Source organism: Prunus avium, chromosome 5, assembly GCF_965620075.1.
Source record: "Prunus avium chromosome 5, drPruAviu1.hap1.1, whole genome shotgun sequence".
In the NCBI taxonomy this organism is placed as follows: domain Eukaryota; kingdom Viridiplantae; phylum Streptophyta; class Magnoliopsida; order Rosales; family Rosaceae; genus Prunus; species Prunus avium.
Window position 1 is genome coordinate 29,018,060 of NC_142288.1, and position 17,209 is coordinate 29,035,268.

General features: G+C 36.4%; 2 protein-coding genes across 2 annotated transcripts; one reads left to right on the forward strand and one right to left on the reverse strand.

Moving 5' to 3' along the window:
- Positions 1–373: 373 nt before the first annotated feature.
- On the reverse strand, positions 374–8,784 carry TGH (SWAP (Suppressor-of-White-APricot)/surp domain-containing protein). Its single transcript, XM_021955150.2, has 16 exons — positions 8,404–8,784; positions 7,767–7,857; positions 7,573–7,667; positions 6,660–6,763; positions 5,782–5,843; positions 5,615–5,689; positions 5,247–5,398; positions 4,912–4,987; positions 4,728–4,814; positions 4,555–4,632; positions 4,041–4,185; positions 3,317–3,821; positions 2,836–3,120; positions 2,612–2,740; positions 2,119–2,337; positions 374–1,511 (listed from the first exon to the last, which is right to left on the reverse strand). The coding sequence occupies exons 1-16, from the start codon at positions 8,536–8,538 to the stop codon at positions 765–767; spliced, it is 2,985 nt and encodes a 994-aa protein (XP_021810842.2). The 5' UTR covers positions 8,539–8,784; the 3' UTR covers positions 374–764.
- A 5,449-nt stretch (positions 8,785–14,233) lies between these two features.
- NF-YB13 (nuclear factor Y, subunit B13) lies at positions 14,234–17,205 on the forward strand. The gene is made up of 6 exons (XM_021955187.2): positions 14,234–14,470; positions 14,590–14,651; positions 15,347–15,436; positions 15,895–15,989; positions 16,398–16,466; positions 16,736–17,205. Exons 2-6 carry the CDS (start codon positions 14,597–14,599, stop codon positions 16,895–16,897), a joined length of 471 nt encoding a protein of 156 aa, XP_021810879.1. The 5' UTR covers positions 14,234–14,470; positions 14,590–14,596; the 3' UTR covers positions 16,898–17,205.
- Positions 17,206–17,209: the final 4 nt, after the last annotated feature.

Genomic DNA, 17,209 nt, shown 5'->3' on the forward strand with positions numbered 1-17,209 from the left:
AGAACGACTTTTTTGTCAAATGCAAGAAAAAAAAAATAAGAATAACACAAATATCAATCCCTAAAGAAGACTATAAATTACAAGTATGAGAAAAACTTCGCGTACGGACCAAGCCTTCTAGAAGGTCAATAAAGAGGTGGAAAACAAATTATTGCCATTATGGATCTCTGGAAAATTAACTGACCCAAATATATTCCCGTAGATAAAATATTTAGGCAAGGAAAAGGAATTAAAAATTAAAAATATTTAGACAAATGACGTACTTTAATCAAAATTATCAGAAACGTGACGCCGCGTGGTGGAAGGGTCAAACAAGACCAGCCCACATGTCCATAATGATCAGCCTAATGCTTTGCTTTTTTCAAAAAAGAGCGAGAGTAACAGAATTTCTCATTACGCTAATATGTTCATTAACCGTACATTATATTAGCTCAGAATATTACATCAACTGCAGTAATGTATCAAACTCTAACAGGCAGGCAGGCATACACTCGTGTATATTAACATCTCAGATAATGCAAGATGCATCCTACAATTCATCAACCAAAATCTAATTACAATCAAATAGCATCCAAAAAGGAGCAACAAAACAAAGCTTCCCAATCAACTGAACCATACAAAATATGCTGTCACCCAGGCCATCATCCCAAAACCTATGCAAACTGACATTCCATTTTTATGATGTTCCTTAAGTGAATATTTCTTGATATGTTTGCGCGATAGCCATAGTTGCATTGCAGTGCCGAGGAAATAGGACTTTATGTTCAACCCCTCCTTTTGTGCTTATCTCTCTTGATTTCTGAACGTTCCTTCTCAGGGGAGTCTCTGCTTCTATGCTTGTGATGTTTCGAGTGTTTTCTGCTACTACTACTGCTCTTTTCTCGAGAGGATCCTTTCCTTCTCCCCTTAGAACGAGATTGGTGACGGTCTCGGTGATCACTGGATGAATCGCTATCTGAATCACTGTGTCTATGCCGATGTCGCCCAGAGCGCTTTCTTCTCCTTTCATCTTCTGATGATGAACTGCTGCTCAAATTCCGGTGCCGCCTTGAGGATTTTTTGGCTTTCCTATCCTCTTGAGGTGCCTTTTCCAAAATAATTTTGTCAAATTGATTACCGAAGGACCCAGTCTCCGTGTATTTGCTATTACTTCTTGCTGAGTTACCATTAACAGGTTCAATATTTCCACGCGGACCATCTTGAGCAATCTCCTGGCCGTGCAGAATCTCATGATTGGAAGAAGGCACATTATCAACTCGCAGGATATCAGAATCTACAGAATTAACAGTGGCAGTTCCTTTGGGAGGCACAGAATTCCCAAGTCTGTTCATTGATGAGGGCAGCTCAGGAGGAACCTCTAGGCCTAGTTCTTTACCCAAGGATTCCAAAAAGTCACCTGCAATCAAACGGTTTAATGTTGTATTAGCAGCTTCAACCTTCTTCTCTGGATTGCCCACTTCGTTGTGAATAGAGGTATCCTCTTCATCATCTGAATCATCAGAAAAGATAGCCTGCACGCGGAAATGAAGATTAATATGAGGCATATCCTGCATATAGCATATGCATGTAAAACATGAAGCGCACTGGATTATGAGGTGAGAAAATACAAACTTAAAATTCACCCCCACCCCCTTTTCTTCCCCAACAAAGTAAACAGAGATGTATGACCATTGACCAAGATAGGCAAGCGTGTAAACTCTTCTGATCTAAATAGCTCACAACAAAATTATGGGTAATTACAATAATTCGCATTAATAATAGCAGAATAAAATGTCAGACACCAAAAAGAAATTAAAATAAACTAAGTCGATGCAATCTCACATTTCAGAGAACTGACACAAATCTATGATCTTCTATCCAAGCTGCATGCAAGCATTACTTATCAAGGAGCATAGAAGAAAAGAGTGACTTCACTCAACATAGTACCCGAGAGCTCTTTTCTTGGCTTAATCATTCATAACAGTACGAATAATGGTGAAGAAGATTCACAATTGTTTTCCAATTACAACATAATAGGGTGGCACTTTTTTGGTGTGATTTATTTGCAGTCCGCAACATGCAAGAAGAAAGAAGTGAATTCGTAAGGTACTAATAAATAAAAGAATCTGGTTTAAGCACCTTGTAAAGGTCAACTGGCCTCTCAACATTTTCAGCTTCAACCTCAACTTCACTTTCCTTGTCAGCTACATCTTTGCTTAGTCCTTCGGCATCAGATTGAGCAACAGGGAATGATACTCCCTTTGTAATTACAATTTCTTCTGCTTTTGTGTCTTTTCCAGAATCTGATGTAAAAATAAGAGTTTCCATTTTGCTCTTCATTCGTGGAGCGGGTGGTGGCTGCAAGTGGCAATAACATATCTTTAAGGTATGGTGTTAAGGAAAACTTGTGTACTCTGTACATCTTTTCTAATGGATAAACTGAATACTAGAGGGATGTACTTCTTGGCTCCAGTTTGAGTGTTTTGAGTGTGCATGTGTGTGTGTGTGTGTGTGTGTGTGAGAGAGAGAGAGAGAGAGAGAGAGAGAGAGAGAGAGAGAGAGAGGTTTACAAAGTGAATAATGCATATAAAGAAACAGAACAGGAGTTATAGAGGAAATTATGCAACTATACCTTCCCCATGTAAGGATCAATGAGATCAAAGCGTTTGCATAAAATAGGTGAAGGACGCCATTGATATTCTTTCCGTTTTAAGTGAACTTCTTTTGTGATCGAATTTTCAGTTTGAGTATCTTTAGCTTGCTGTTTTCAAAAATTAAGAAACCAAATAATTAAGAAACCAATCTGAACCCACATCTACAAACTCAAAACCTAAAAATCACACAATGAAGCCATACCGCTAATCCCCCAGAAATAAACTGCATGCCTCCAGAAGATAAATACTCCATAAACTGTGATGTGGAGAGTTTGCTATCTTTACTCCACTTCCCTTTCTGTATTGCCTCGGCCGCAGCCTCAAAGTCCATTCTCTCACGAGCACGAGCTGCTTCTGACATATGACTAGCTCCACCAGACTCGGTAGATCGAAGTCCTCCTTGGTACTTTTCCTTGAGAAACCGCTCAAACCGTTCTTGCTTCGCAGGATCCTCTTTGAAGGGTTTTGCAGCTTCCAGCATCTCACCCTAGATTCGACACATAAATAAAGTAAGAAATCTAAACTTTCCTTGAGGTAACAACCGCTCATAAAAATCTAAAAAATGATTGGTAGCTAAAGCAATGTCTAAGTAAACAAAAGCCAATAAATTACAATATGGATTCGAACAAACATACAAACATAAACATTTGAGAAAGCAGATAAGCAAGATGCATGATACTCACATGTAATGCAGGTTTAGTAAATGTATCTGAAAGATTGTACTGAAGCTGAATGGCATCTGCAGAAGTAGCAGATGAACTTGAATCTTTGGCGCTTCGTTCCAAAGGCCTTTCCCCTAAAATTTGTCCACGGCTCTCTGCTGTCATCTTCTGCATGTGTGTCTTCTGCATGTGTGGAGACAATTGAACATCCAATTTCTGCTTGGTGTGATCACCTCGCTTCTGTTGCTCCTCCCACAGTTTCCTTGCATAATAATCATGGCCATTCCCTCCAACTAGAAAACTAAACAAAGGATTTGACTGGTTTTTCTCTCTGGAAAGATCCTCAAACAATTTACCACATCGAGCTACTAGAGTTGCAACCCCATCAATTAAAAGTTTCAGATTATTGTCCTTGGGAGGAGGGACTTCTGGGGGACCGGGATCTCCAAGCTTGTAGCCAGTCTCAAGAGGCCCGGGAAATTTATGGTGGGGTACAAAATCTTTTGGAACCACAGGAGGATCAAATCTGGAACAAATCCCAGTGTAGTAGTTAGCAGTTATGTATTTGGCAATGAACAAGCAGAAAAAGAAAAAAATATATATTTCATTTACAGCATAACTAATTTCAAAATGGACTCATCTTAAAACATGCAGGAGGATCAAATTCTTCAGCATGTTCACATGCATGTAAACTAATAAAAAAAAGTGGCAACTCATATGCATCATAAAACTAAAACCTAATTACCGTTCATGCTGGTAGTCAGAATTCGATGCAAGTCTAAATCCAGAGAGAACACCTGGCTCCTTTCGAACTGACTTTTGCTTGCCCTCCATGATTGATCTTGAAGGCTCATCAATATCTTCAACATAAGTCTCCTCAAAGTCATAACCTGCACAAGACAATTGGAAAAACTAGAGCATAAATAACGAATGATATTTCAACAAGAAGGTAACCTGGTTAGCTCAAAATGAGTCTCACCAACAGATCTAATCACTATAGAACTATAACTATTTACCTCAGTAGATCACAAACTGAAGGAAATCATGCAACCAAAAAAATAATCAATTAACCAATCTGTGGCCTGAATTAAGTGGAAAGGAAAGCATTAATCACATCTCAGCAGTTTCTCCCAGAAAGCATAATAGGGAGAGACAGCGCAAAAGAAAAGAAGTTATTCTATCCAATGAATCCAACAACTCTATAACATCTATTAGTTACTGAGAAGATAAGATTGATTATTCACGACGAGAACACTAACCAGAGGCATAAACATCCTCATCTTCAGCATCAAGTTCTTCAAGTGCTCCAATTCCAAAACCAGGAGCAACCTTTCCTGCTGATGAATAACAAGCCAAATCAATCATAAGTTGGGACAGAGCCCTAGATAATAAGGCCAAAAAGAAACGTTTTTAACTGAATCGTAAATCTTACACTTGAAACCAAAAAGATTATTATCCATCGAAATGGCACTTCTATATCCAATACCCTTATTATCAGATAAGCGTGACCTTTTCTTTTCTGAAAATAAACAATCAAAAAATAGTTATCAGGAGGATGCATTAGATTGCTCGTAGTCACAGAAATATGACCGAGTTTTCTACAAATAATCACATACCCCTAAACTCGGGAGCATGCTTATAAGGATCAAAACCTAATCCATGAAGGTCCTGCTTTGGGTAAAGGACATAAACCTGAAGGAAAAGATGTGAGACACGGAGCAAATCCAACAGAACAAAAAGAAAATGTGATCCCATTGTTGAAACACCATTATTTTTTTCAAAATTTGAAATTGGAAAAAGATATAGAAAGTATTGAGTCACTACAGGCTCCAGATTAGCATGTTGCAGTAGCACTGTAGTATTTCCATTACTGGGAAGGATATCCAGAAAATCATGGAAACCCAAAACAACAACAAAATAATGACTGACATAGCAAAGAAAATTTACTTACAGGTGTGCTTTCTGAAGATTGAACATCATCACTCGCAGGCGGATCAATATAACTCTCAAGTTCGCCAGGAACAGACGCAGGGTCAGCAGTCTGTTTCTTTGCATCACTGGAAGAAAATGCTAAGAAGGCTTTTCGAGCTTCCCTTCGAGCATCTGTACGAGGCCAAGAAATAGTTTAAGACTTTAAGCCAAAAAAGAAATACCTCAACTAAAGAGAAATCAGATGAAACTGTATCATAGAAGTGGTGTGGACTTTCAGCTTAACAAAAACTAAAACATGTGAAAGTTCCATCATCACATATATGTAAATTAAAAAGTAAGAAATGTAACATATTCCTTTACAAGTAATTAATCCTTCTCAAAACATACCATATGATTTATCAGTATGTGAATCCCTGATTGAACGACCATGACGCCATCCCATCTTCAGCAGCAACTTTACGCCTATTCAAAAACCAGCAAGTAGAGGCTAAAAGATGTGCAACTACCAAAGGAAACACTATTTGAATAAGTAACCCAACTTTACCAAAACAAACCTATAGAATCTGTGGAAGGAAGAACTAATTCATCAGGAACAGGTCCAGGAATAGCTGATGGCCTACATGGAAAAAAAAAAAAGAGAGAGAGAGATATATAAAAAAGTCAGAAAACCATGCATGAAACTCCTTTAGGAGTGAAAAATGAAGAAAAACAAAGGGTAAAAAAATACAACTCATAACATTCATCCTCATTATGCACCAAGCTGAGAAAATGTGAAAACAAAAGTAAAACAATGGGTGCAACATTTCACCATATGGACCACCGACCATGTAAAGTAACAAGAATAAAGCTAATATATTGTGGAGAGATATTTTTTTTAAAAACATATTAGGATGCACTTTAATTTTTCATTTGGCAAGCAATTGAAGATCCGCATTTTTCTGTCACATGATAGAAGATGCTGCATATCACATCTCCATAAACTAAGTTAAGAGTTAGAATGATGAACATCAGAGCATTTAATATATTTATCACTCGAATGCATGGATAATTAACTATTTGTCCATGTTGAGAACTTGAGACAAAGAATCTTATTCCTTTAACCAGCAAATCTAATAAAAATGTGATAATAAATTTTATTCCTTTAAGCAGAAAATCAACTGAAAAATGCTACTAGATTCTACTCTCACCACAAAATTTCCAAGAGAGAGTGGGGGTTAAGACTACAAACAACCTCATGAGTCATACCCAAAGAATTTAATTTTCTTCAGCAACACAACGAAATCACAACACTCAACAATAAGGTTAGGATACAAGAATAAGTAGCATCCAGAACCTTATCACTTTCATCCAAATGGCCCAACTTGTATTACTGTCATCAAGTCAACTAAATGAATAATGATTAAACTAGAATTACAAATAACCCATACTTCACCTTTTTTGTTGTTCCTTCTCAGCTTGTTTCCGAGCAAGTTCTGCAGCTGTAAATCCAAAAGTATCAAACTGCAAAGATGTCCCCAAAGATTGGCCTTCCAGTTCCTAAAATGTTAAGAAGAAGAACCATGAAGCTGATTTGGAATCTTAAAGTAAAATCATTACTGAATCAACCAGTTCCAGAATCTCATTCGACACAAAATGCATAGATTACTACTAATAAATGTGTGACAGGATACGTAACAACATTCTCTACCAAATTAAAATGAGCAAAATACACTGACAATAATTTTAACAAGGATCACAGTTTTTTTACAATGAAAGACACAAAAATAAAAGGAACTTTCCCCATGAATCATAAAATCAAATCAAATTTTCAACTGAGTAATGCTTTGCTTAGACACCTTCGCTACCTTTGGAATTAGAGTTCGAAAGCAATTTTACTTCCACCTAATGTTGCAATTATCTCAAAGGGAACATCACCTTCTGTCAACTTCAAAAATCCTAAGTTCATAGGTCTATGCTTTCCTCAATTGCAGTAATCCTCAATAGAAGTATACTACTCAGTTTTTTAAGAGCTAGAGAACAGTCAACTTTACATAAGAATGAAAATTACTTTATTTCCTACTTTCATTATATTCTTTGCTAAGTAAAAGAAAATTATTCATATGTTTGAAACTAAATTTTGGAAAGGTATATTTCCCACCAATAGATTTTCACTCCCTTCATAGAAAAGTTCATATTAGACAAATCGAATTACTAAACATGAAACAAGCATGCGTACATGTTATTGACCCATTTCAAACGCCATGACTCCAACACTGACAATTTTCGTAACATATTCACAAAGTTGAAACATATAACTGAAACAGATTCAAATAAAGCTAATAGGTCAAAGCGAAAATAAAACATACTTCTTTTTCATCTTCATCTAAAAAGTTCAAAATGTTCTGCTGTTTGACTTCAGCTCTGTTTTTCCGGGTTGACACAAAGGACTGTGGTGTCCACCCTGCAGAATTGTTTCACATCCCTTAAACCATTAGCTACCCTTGAAAACTCTTAAGAAAAAGGATCACACATTCTAGTTCGAAGGAAAGAGTTATGATACCCTCTTTTGAGCCCACCGTATTGTAATAGCCAGCAGAAAACCCTCCACTAAATGCCCCATGAAATCTCCTTCTTCCTTCTTCGTCTCTAACCTGGAGAAAAAAAATTACAAAATTAGTTAAACATCATCACACACAAGGCATCTTTCTTATGAATCAATGAACAGAACCGTTGTAAATTAGTTAGGACTTAATTCCATGCAAAGTAAGTTATATATGTCTCATTAGAGTTCTTTACATTAGTTCAATTAAAATAGCACCATTTGGCATCCCCAAAATCACTTGGCAGTATTTCACTGTATGTGTTGAGCCGATTATCATCTTCAATGTTCAAATTCAAAAGGGAAAACAGGTCATTTCAATCTGCAGCTTGTTATCTAAAGTAAGTCTCAAATTCCTTTTCAAACTTCCTCATTTACCAAACAAGCTGCTGTAAGTACGAATGTCAAACTCTTTCTGATCCCATTTCCTACCAATCCTTCTAAGCTAACATAAGTGATATTAAAACTCAAGTCTCCAAAAACTTAACATACATTTTTCTCGACTCTTTTCACTGTCTCGAGTTTTCTCAGGAACCAAACAAAAGATAGAAAATAAATAGGAGCAAAATAGAATATAGCAGGCGAGCAGAGCAAATACCTCTTGCTTCCAAGGAACGAGAGTACGTAGGTTACCAGAGGCCTCGGCAACGGCCTTCTTCTTACGGCTGATGATCTCTTCCTCACGCTCTATTGGTGTTCCGTAAAACACGAAATCATCTTCGTCCCTATCCATTCTTAATTAATTTCTTAATATCTTGAACATTAAGGACAATGCCGTGTAATCAAATTTATCAAGTCAAAGAGCCTAATGAATTGGATTATGGAAAAACAAACAGGTTTATGATATTGCAAATCGGGATTAGGGTTTCCTCCAGAGTATCGTTGCAGGGCTAGGCAAGGCGAGCAACGCAAGGCGAGAAAAAGAGGGAGAGAGCGAAGTAGACGAAGAGGGAGAGAACGTAGTCGTATGTTATCTTTGGACCCAAATAATGGGCTCGGCGGCCAACCCATTTAACTCGACCCGCTTAATTTCCCACAATATTTGGGATTTTTAGCCCGAATTCCGAACCAATCTAACTATGAAGGTACAGCCACTCGGCTATATTCGGTTTGTTTTCACCCATACTCAGTTTTTTTTAATCGTACGGCCGCGCGGCTATACTCTGTTTTTTTAATTTTTATTTAAAAATAGTGTCGCCGCTGGGCTATACTCGGTTTTTCCTAATTTTTAAAAAAATACTACGGCCACGCGGCTATACTCGTGTTCCCCTAATTTTTTTTTTTAAATAGTATCGCCGCGCGGCTTTACTGTTTTTCATACAGGCGCTAAGCGGGTTCCCTTTTTAAAATATATAGTATAGCCGCGCGGCTATCCTCGGTTTATTTTTTAAAAAAAAAATGTTATAGCCGGTCGGCTATACTTGTTTTTCCCTAATTTTTTTTAAATGGTAGAGCCGCCCGGCGTTGCTTGTTTGACATGTGGCGCCTAAGCGCTAAGCATGTCCTTTTTTCATATGTATTAATAGTATAGCCGCCCGGCGTTACTGAGTTTTTCTTGTTTTGATTTTTTTAATCAATAGTATACTATTTATATATATATATAGTGGGATCCTTTTTTTCCCTGATTTTCGTTTATCGATATGAGTAGTTTAAAGCATTCTCCATTACTATTAAGCCATTACCCAAGTCTCTATTGTCCTCTTTTGAGTTTTTACCTTTCCAAAGTTATTACTCGTATAAACAATTTAGCACTTTCACATTTAATAATGTATTATACATGTACTTATGTATTTTTCATAATACATCCGTTCTCTACACACGTCTTAACGACTTGGTAAAGTTCACGTTTTTAAAAAAGCAAACATACAATACTTGCATTATACAAGTACATACATATTTTTCATGTTTAATACGCGTATTTTTTCCCATTCCATATTTTACTAACTATGAATGAATTTACATCTATGTGGCTATACTTGGTTTTTGTTATTTTTAATTTTAAAATAGTATAGCCGCGCAGTTATACTCGGGTTTTCCTAATTTTAAAAATATATATATATATATATCCATGCAGAAATACACGTTTTTCCCAAATTTTTTTTAAAAAGAAATAGTACAGCCAGGCGGCTTTACTGTTTTGACACGTGGCACCTAACACTACGCGGGTCCTCTTTTTAATATATATAAATAGTATAGTCGGGTTTCCTAATTTTTTTTTAAAAATAGACTAGCCGCTCGGCTATACTCGTTTTTCTCTAATTTTTTTTTTAAAAATTGTATAGCCGTACGGCTTGACTTGTTTGACACGTAACGCCTAGGCGTTAAGCGGGTCCTCTGTTTAATATATAAAAATAGTATCGCCGATTGGTTATACTCGGTTTTTTTAATGTTTTTTAAATATAGTATAGCCATGCGCTATACGCGTTTTTTCCAAATTTTAAAAAAAATAATAGTATAGCCGCGGGACGTTACTTGTTTGACACCTGGCACTAAGAGGGTCCTTTTTTAATATGTATAAATAGTATAGCCGCCCGGCTATACCGCCTTTTTTAAATAGGCTATACTCCATTTTTTCTTATTTATTTTATTAAAAATAGTATAGCCGCGCGGCGATACCCGATTTTTCCTAATTTTTTGTAAAAGTAAATAGCCGTAATATAAATGAAAATTTTACCTTTTTTCAGATGAATTAAAATTTAACTTTAAGAAAGTTAACCCAAAAAAAAACAACTAAGGTTAAAACAGTTTTTAAACAATTAATAAAGCTATGGGCCCAAATTCACATAATGTAGGGTTGGAGGGAAAAATTGTCCAACACATTTTGGAGTAATTTTTGGGTGTTCCAGGTACACCACGTGGCTAGTGTACCATCCAATAGACGGATGACGTATGAAATATTCCCAATGCAGCCAGCCACATGTCATAAAAAGAAATGCAGTAAGTTGGACAATAATTCCATATGTCCTCCGTCTATTAGATAGTACATCAGCCATGTGGTGTATCCAGAACATATAAAAATTTCTCCACATTTGGTATAGATACGTAGTTGTATTCAGGGACCCAAAATTTAGGTTTGGGACGCTTAGGCCTTCTCCTACCCATTTGGGGCTAAACCCAAATTTTCCCCCTCCAAAAAGTAACTATTTGGGTTTTGCCAGGACTTAAATCGTTTTTTCTCCCAACCCTCCAGACTCAAATTTTAAGTCCTCAACTTTATTAAATTGTTTAAGAATGGTTTAAGTCTAATTTTTTTTTTTTATGGATAACTTTTCTTCATTTAATCTTTTTAAATAACTTCATAATTAAATTTTTCGAACAATTTGACCTAAATTTTTTTTTGGAATTCCACAAATATAATGTTTTTGGTAGATTATTTGAGAAATGAGTGGGTATTTATAGAGTTTGAGGTGAGTTTTGGGGTTGGATCTAATTTAGATTAAGTTAAAATATTATTTTGATCGTTAGATTTAAAATTCAGCCGTTGGATTTTTTTTTTACCGTTAAAATAGCATAGATTTAATATATATAATTTATTTAAGTTAATATTAGAATAAACAAAATATATAAACAAATAACATCATTACAAGCCAACACTTGGCAAGGCAGCATCTTCAATAACCAGAACATGGGGTTAGCGGGCCCCCGCGATGATTGCTTGCACATGGGTTGATAATGCAGTAGGTGGACTCCACTAAATTTTTTTTACGTTCAGGCAATAGCTAGACTGCTATTTGACCTCAAGTTTAGGTTTTCTCAAATTTTGGCCTCTTTTTTTCTTGGGTTGGGAGAGGTTTTGGGCAATAATTTGGGATTTTTTGGGTTTGGCCTCAAGGGTTGGAGATGGCCTTAGGGTCGGAGATGTTCTAGTATCATAAAACAAGAAAAAAAAACATAAAAAGAAAGGCCCGTCCTGTTGTCAAAACTTTTTTATTTATTTTTAAAAGTAAATATGTTATTGAGTTATGAATGGTCGATTCATTGATTAGCATTCCTAAATTATATTGCAATAAATGAAATTTTATTATAGCGAACCAAACACCATTAATATACATATTTCTTAGTGGCGGATCCACTTGATGGCGAATGGAGTAATTGATGCTCTATGAAGCAAATTATGGTATGGGGCAAATTGTTTGATAAAAGTCCTTTGAGAGAGGCATGGCATCGACACAGAGGACAAAAGTGGCACGGACTCGGGTGTGTTGGGTGTAAGGTTTTGTATCTTTATATTGTATACTCATTAAGTATCACATCAAAACCTTTGTTGTTAGATGAGTAGTGGTGACGTGACGTCCAAAAATGGATTCAACTTAAAAGTGGGTATGCATTCGGTTGGTGTGCGTCTTATGGCAGGTGTGGAATGGATCTTCAAAGGGAGATAGCAAAGATGAAAATCTTGGCATCGATGTGTGGCAACGGCAGAAGCCGCTTTGATACCTAATTTAGCTTAAGGATGGAGTATGAATGTATTTTGACAAAGTAAATGTACAAGTGCCAAAATACTATTACTTGTTGCAATGAGGCGATAATCTAAGAGGAAAAGTGGGAGGTACTTTAGGTTATTATTTCGATGTGTGACTGTTGGCGTCGCCTGAGGAGCCGCCACATGTCCTCGAAGTTTAAGTAGCATGACAAGTGCCATTTTTCAGCCATATCAGCAAGTAGGCTTTCCGAGGGCTAGTCTCCTTGCCGATGACCAGTAAGGGCCCTAGTAGCCGAGCTAGTCTATGGATCATCCCTTCGGTTGGGGCCCGTTTCCCTTGTGTTGTCCTTAACGAAAGGACTCGGTCAGATACGGTATAAACAAGTAATAAATTGATCAACCAAGATATATGAACTCCTATAATTCGCAAATCTTAATTCTATATATGTATTTTTGACGTATGATGAACTACCAGTATATATATTTGGGTTTTAAATGAATTGCTTTTCTATTGCCATTTGGTTTACATCTTGCCGCCACTAAGAAAAAATTGTCAATCATTCTCATAAAATGCTAAAAAGGCTAGAAGGCCTAGGTTGTTGGACAAAGATTAAAAAAAATCATATATTGTGGATCCAACACCCTTGGGTCCCGTTTGGTTCACGGAACGGATATCAAACAAAAGTACGTAGATTATACGATATGCATGTGATATCATCACACCCATTACATAAGAATGAATTGGCGTTACCCAACTGGCCATGCTTACTTACATGGAAAGGGAATCCTATTCCTAACCATTCCTTTATTTACTTGCATGTTGTGAATGAAAAGTGATGCAGGGCCTACATGTAATCATGATATTGATTCCTGATATAGGGGTAATGACATTTTGGATGGGGAAAGTGGTATTGGGCATGGATGAATCAGAGTGAACTTTTTTCTACCTAAATTACCCTAATATATTTTGTGAAAACACCAAAAAACTAACCCAAAAAAAAAACCAACAAGTTGATGCCATTTTCTTTGAACATAAATATATTAACTTAATTCTATATATTTTTTAGGTGAGACCCAAGGGTATCCACCGCCGACAGCAGTGACTAATCCCTTTCGCCGCGGGAGCTCTCCCAATGGAGGTAAACGGCTGGCCACGAAATGCGCTCCATTCCCATGGGCGGGGATCGAACCCCCAACCTCATGGTTAAGGAATGAGGTGAGCTACCACCACACCACATCTCATGGTTTAATTCTATATATTTAGATATACTAGGAAATAATTAAACTTTTAAAATATGGTTATTTTTACATATATTAAATTGGATTTATTATTACTATATAAAAAGTTGATTTTTTAAAAAAGGTTTATTATTAGATTAGAGAACTTAAATAAACAAAAAAAAAGATTAGAGAACTTTTGTCATGTGTTCTATGTAATTTTTTTCGTTTAAAGCAAAAAAAATTATCATTTGAAAAATTGTGTAAGTAGTTGAACAATTTGAATTTATTTTATAGGGGCATTTTGGTAATCAAACTGGTTTTGATTTCAATTCCTAACAATAGTAAACGATTTTAATAAGAATTTGTTTTGTTTTCATTGTGATTCTTGACAATTATAAAATATTTTAATTAAAATGCTTTACTCTGATTCCTAATTAACCCGATTTCTACTTAAACTATAAATACTCCGATTCTTGTTTATCCCAATTCCTAATTAGTAAACATGCACAAACAACTCCTTAGAATTTCCTGGCACCGTTAACCAAATTGTAAATTGTTTTGTTTGGGGATTCTATCAATTGATTGGCTGTTTTGAGTCTTCTCATCGAACGCTTCGAAGATGAAAGAAGAACTCTCTCACTAACTCACATCTCGCCCCTTATTAAAAGAAAGAGAACGATCCATACCTCGACGCGCCCCTACCCCACGTGCACAACACCCACAACCACTTATACGTGAAAACACGGATGTCGAAAACTCCCTCAACAACGCCTAAAATCAGCGCGTGGTGTACTTTGTAATATTCAACGCGCTTTAGGGGGCTTGTTTGCCCTAATCGCCTGCGAGCGAGATCTGGCTTTCTTATCCTGAAGAACCAATGAAGCATGCCCTTCCCTGATAAATCCATATATCAACCATGCCCCTCTTCGTGATCTTCCTGCAACTCAGATCGTCAATCGGTTGATTCGTCGGCCTACGCCTTCAGATTCACGCTCTCTCTCCGATTCGACTGAGTTATCCGGTGAGTCCTTTCGATTTTGCGAGAGCTTCAGATCTGTAATTTTTGTTTCTCTCATATATAAAGTTCTTGTATATACGCGTATACGTATATATTTATTTTTGGGTTAATGGTTGACGCAGGTTTAGGATGGAGCCGATGGACATCATCGGGAAGTCAAAGGAAGATGCTTCGCTTCCGAAAGGTAGATTCTTATTTTAGGGGTTTTTTTTTTGGGTTTATTATTGTTGTTATGTTTATCCATTCCATGAAATTTGTTAGATTTGATGTTGTTTCCCCCTGTGAAGTTCAGCAATTGCCTTTGAGTTTTGTTATAGATCGATTTTGGCAACATCGGTTGCCATAGGGTCTGGGGGATTATCACTGTTATTGAATCCTTAGGTGATTTTCAGTGAGTTTGCCGCTGTACTTATTTTGTGGTGATAAATTGATTTATTAATTTGGGGTTGCTAATTTAGGTTTCTTTAGGATGAATGAAAACCTTTACCCGTATGTTTTCTTTCTCTACTTTGCATGTAGTTGTGCAGAATAGTTGCACCAGGGCTTGGCACTGGCAAAAGTTATTTTTTATTTACTCATTCTGATCATATGTTATGTCCTTATAACCATTCACCTCTCTCACTTCATCATATTATCTGTACTTTTATCATCCCTGATTCTGGCTTTTCATGGTTTCTTTGTGTCCTTGAATTCCCTGTAGGCACATCTTATGCTGTTTTGTACACAATATTGACTACCAATAGCTTTTTTACTGGTTTTACTACGATATTTGCTTTGTCTTCGTGATATTGCTTAAAAATATTTCTTATGGAATGGAAGTATGTCAAAGGATAACTTCTTAAAAAATTTGCTAAAAAATTTATTGATGTTCATTTCCAGCAACCATGACCAAGATTATTAAAGAGATGTTGCCGCCAGATGTCCGTGTTGCAAGAGATGCTCAAGATCTTTTGATTGAGTGTTGTGTAGGTGAGTATATATAAGTAGTTTAGCTTTAGTTTATCTTTTACATTTGTATGCATTCAAGCACACAGGTAGATTGTTATTCTGTGTTAATCCAAACTGGCTCGAGTTTTGTTGTTGTCAATGCATCTATTTTTGCATCTTGGTTTCTGTATAGTCTAAACCCTTATCTGCATATCTTTTGGTCAATAGCATGTTCTGCAAGTTAAACATGGTTGTTTCAGTGAATGCACAACAAAATGCATTGCGGATTCAGTACATAAGTTTGAATCAAAATTAAAATACAGTTACTTTTCGGATTTTGAGGAATTTTTATTATCAGTTATGGCTGTTGGAACTCCTCTCTTTGCCCACAACTTTTTGTTTTGTACTGTTGTCTACTAAGTATGCTAGTTTTTTTAAGGATGTTTTATTTATTTTCATTACTGAAGGAAACCTTCATTGCTTATGTCATGCCTTTGCAGAGTTTATAAATCTCATCTCATCAGAGTCTAATGAAGTTTGTAGCAGAGAGGAGAAAAGAACAATAGCACCTGAGCATGTACTCAAGGCTTTACAGGTTTTTGACCAACACATTTGAGCATATTGTTCAATTTCTAATTTGGTTCTTGTTTTTTCTGTGGTCTCATTTGTTGTCTTAAATTGTTTTTGTCCATGGTGCATCTGCACTTTCATATTGTGGTTTATCAGTATGTCTATCGGTTTATGCATACATTTGTATCGTTTTACTTGTAGGCTTTATCTAAGTGAAGTTCATGTTTTCTATCATGATAGTTATTGTCTCATTGATCTATGTGGGTCCTTGAAAGAAGTGCATATTTGTCAATAAGCCTGGAAGTGTAATCAGTTATTTGTGCATATAATTGGTCAATATTGTCATTACTGTCGATGACCAAAAATGTCTGTATACATTGTACATGTTCAATAATGGCTGCATTATGACATTCATTCTATTCTGTGTTATCAGGTTCTTGGGTTTAGCGATTACATTGAGGAAGTTTATTCAGCATATGAACAACACAAGCTTGAGACTATGGTAATTGTTCACCATGTTATGCTTTCTATGTTCCTCATACAAGTTATGTTAAAACTTAAAACAAGATGGTTCCAGTTCAGTTGAACCTTGATAGTTAGGGAATTGACCCTTTGTGCAGTTGGTTTAAACGCCAGTTACCTCTTTCTCTTATACACGCTTATGGATGCACATACACAAGTCAACTAGTTCACATATTTTTATTTTAAATTGTCAAGTAATGGTGAACTTGCCGCATAAACTTGTACTGATGAAAGTGAAATTCCTTCCAGCATGACGTGGCAAAAAGTGTGAAATGGGGCAATGGAGCCGAGATGACAGAGGAAGAAGCCTTGGCTGAGCAGCAGAGGATGTTTGCAGAGGCACGTGCTAGAATGAACGGCGGAGCCACTGTGCCCAAGCAACCAGACCCTGAACAAAGTTTAGAGAGCTAACTGTAGGATCTTTATTTTTCTTGAATTATCGTAGGCAATCGTCCTTGACTCATCGTCCATTTGTGCTTCTAATGTGGCTTATTATGTACAAAGAAAACCATTGACTAGTGTGCTGGCCTATGCCAATATGCACTTTAAGTTGTATGCTCGTTATGGATCCTTGTCTATAAGTTAATGTAATTAGTAAGAGTTTGTCCAACCAAACCCTGGTGCCCAATTGTATGTAATTATTTGGGTTTATTTAGTTGCAGTTTGGAAAACGAGTTGTGTTCTCTGTTCTGTTTCTCAATCGAGATTGCATTAGCACAGTGA

Bases quoted from the DNA above. Each gene is read 5' to 3' on its own strand.
- TGH (XM_021955150.2), bottom strand. From the start codon at position 8,538: ATGGATAGGGACGAAGATGATTTCGTGTTTTACGGAACACCAATAGAG. The intron at 5,690-5,781 runs GTTTGTTTTGGT...GTTTTTGAATAG, and splicing joins TCCTTCCACAGATTCTATAG to GCGTAAAGTTGCTGCTGAAG. The intron at 4,186-4,554 runs GTTAGTGTTCTC...TGTCTTGTGCAG, and splicing joins TGAGGATGTTTATGCCTCTG to GTTATGACTTTGAGGAGACT.
- NF-YB13 (XM_021955187.2), top strand. From the start codon at position 14,597: ATGGAGCCGATGGACATCATCGGGAAGTCAAAGGAAGATGCTTCGCTT. The intron at 15,990-16,397 runs GTTTTTGACCAA...CTGTGTTATCAG, and splicing joins ATGTACTCAAGGCTTTACAG to GTTCTTGGGTTTAGCGATTA. The intron at 16,467-16,735 runs GTAATTGTTCAC...AATTCCTTCCAG, and splicing joins AACACAAGCTTGAGACTATG to CATGACGTGGCAAAAAGTGT.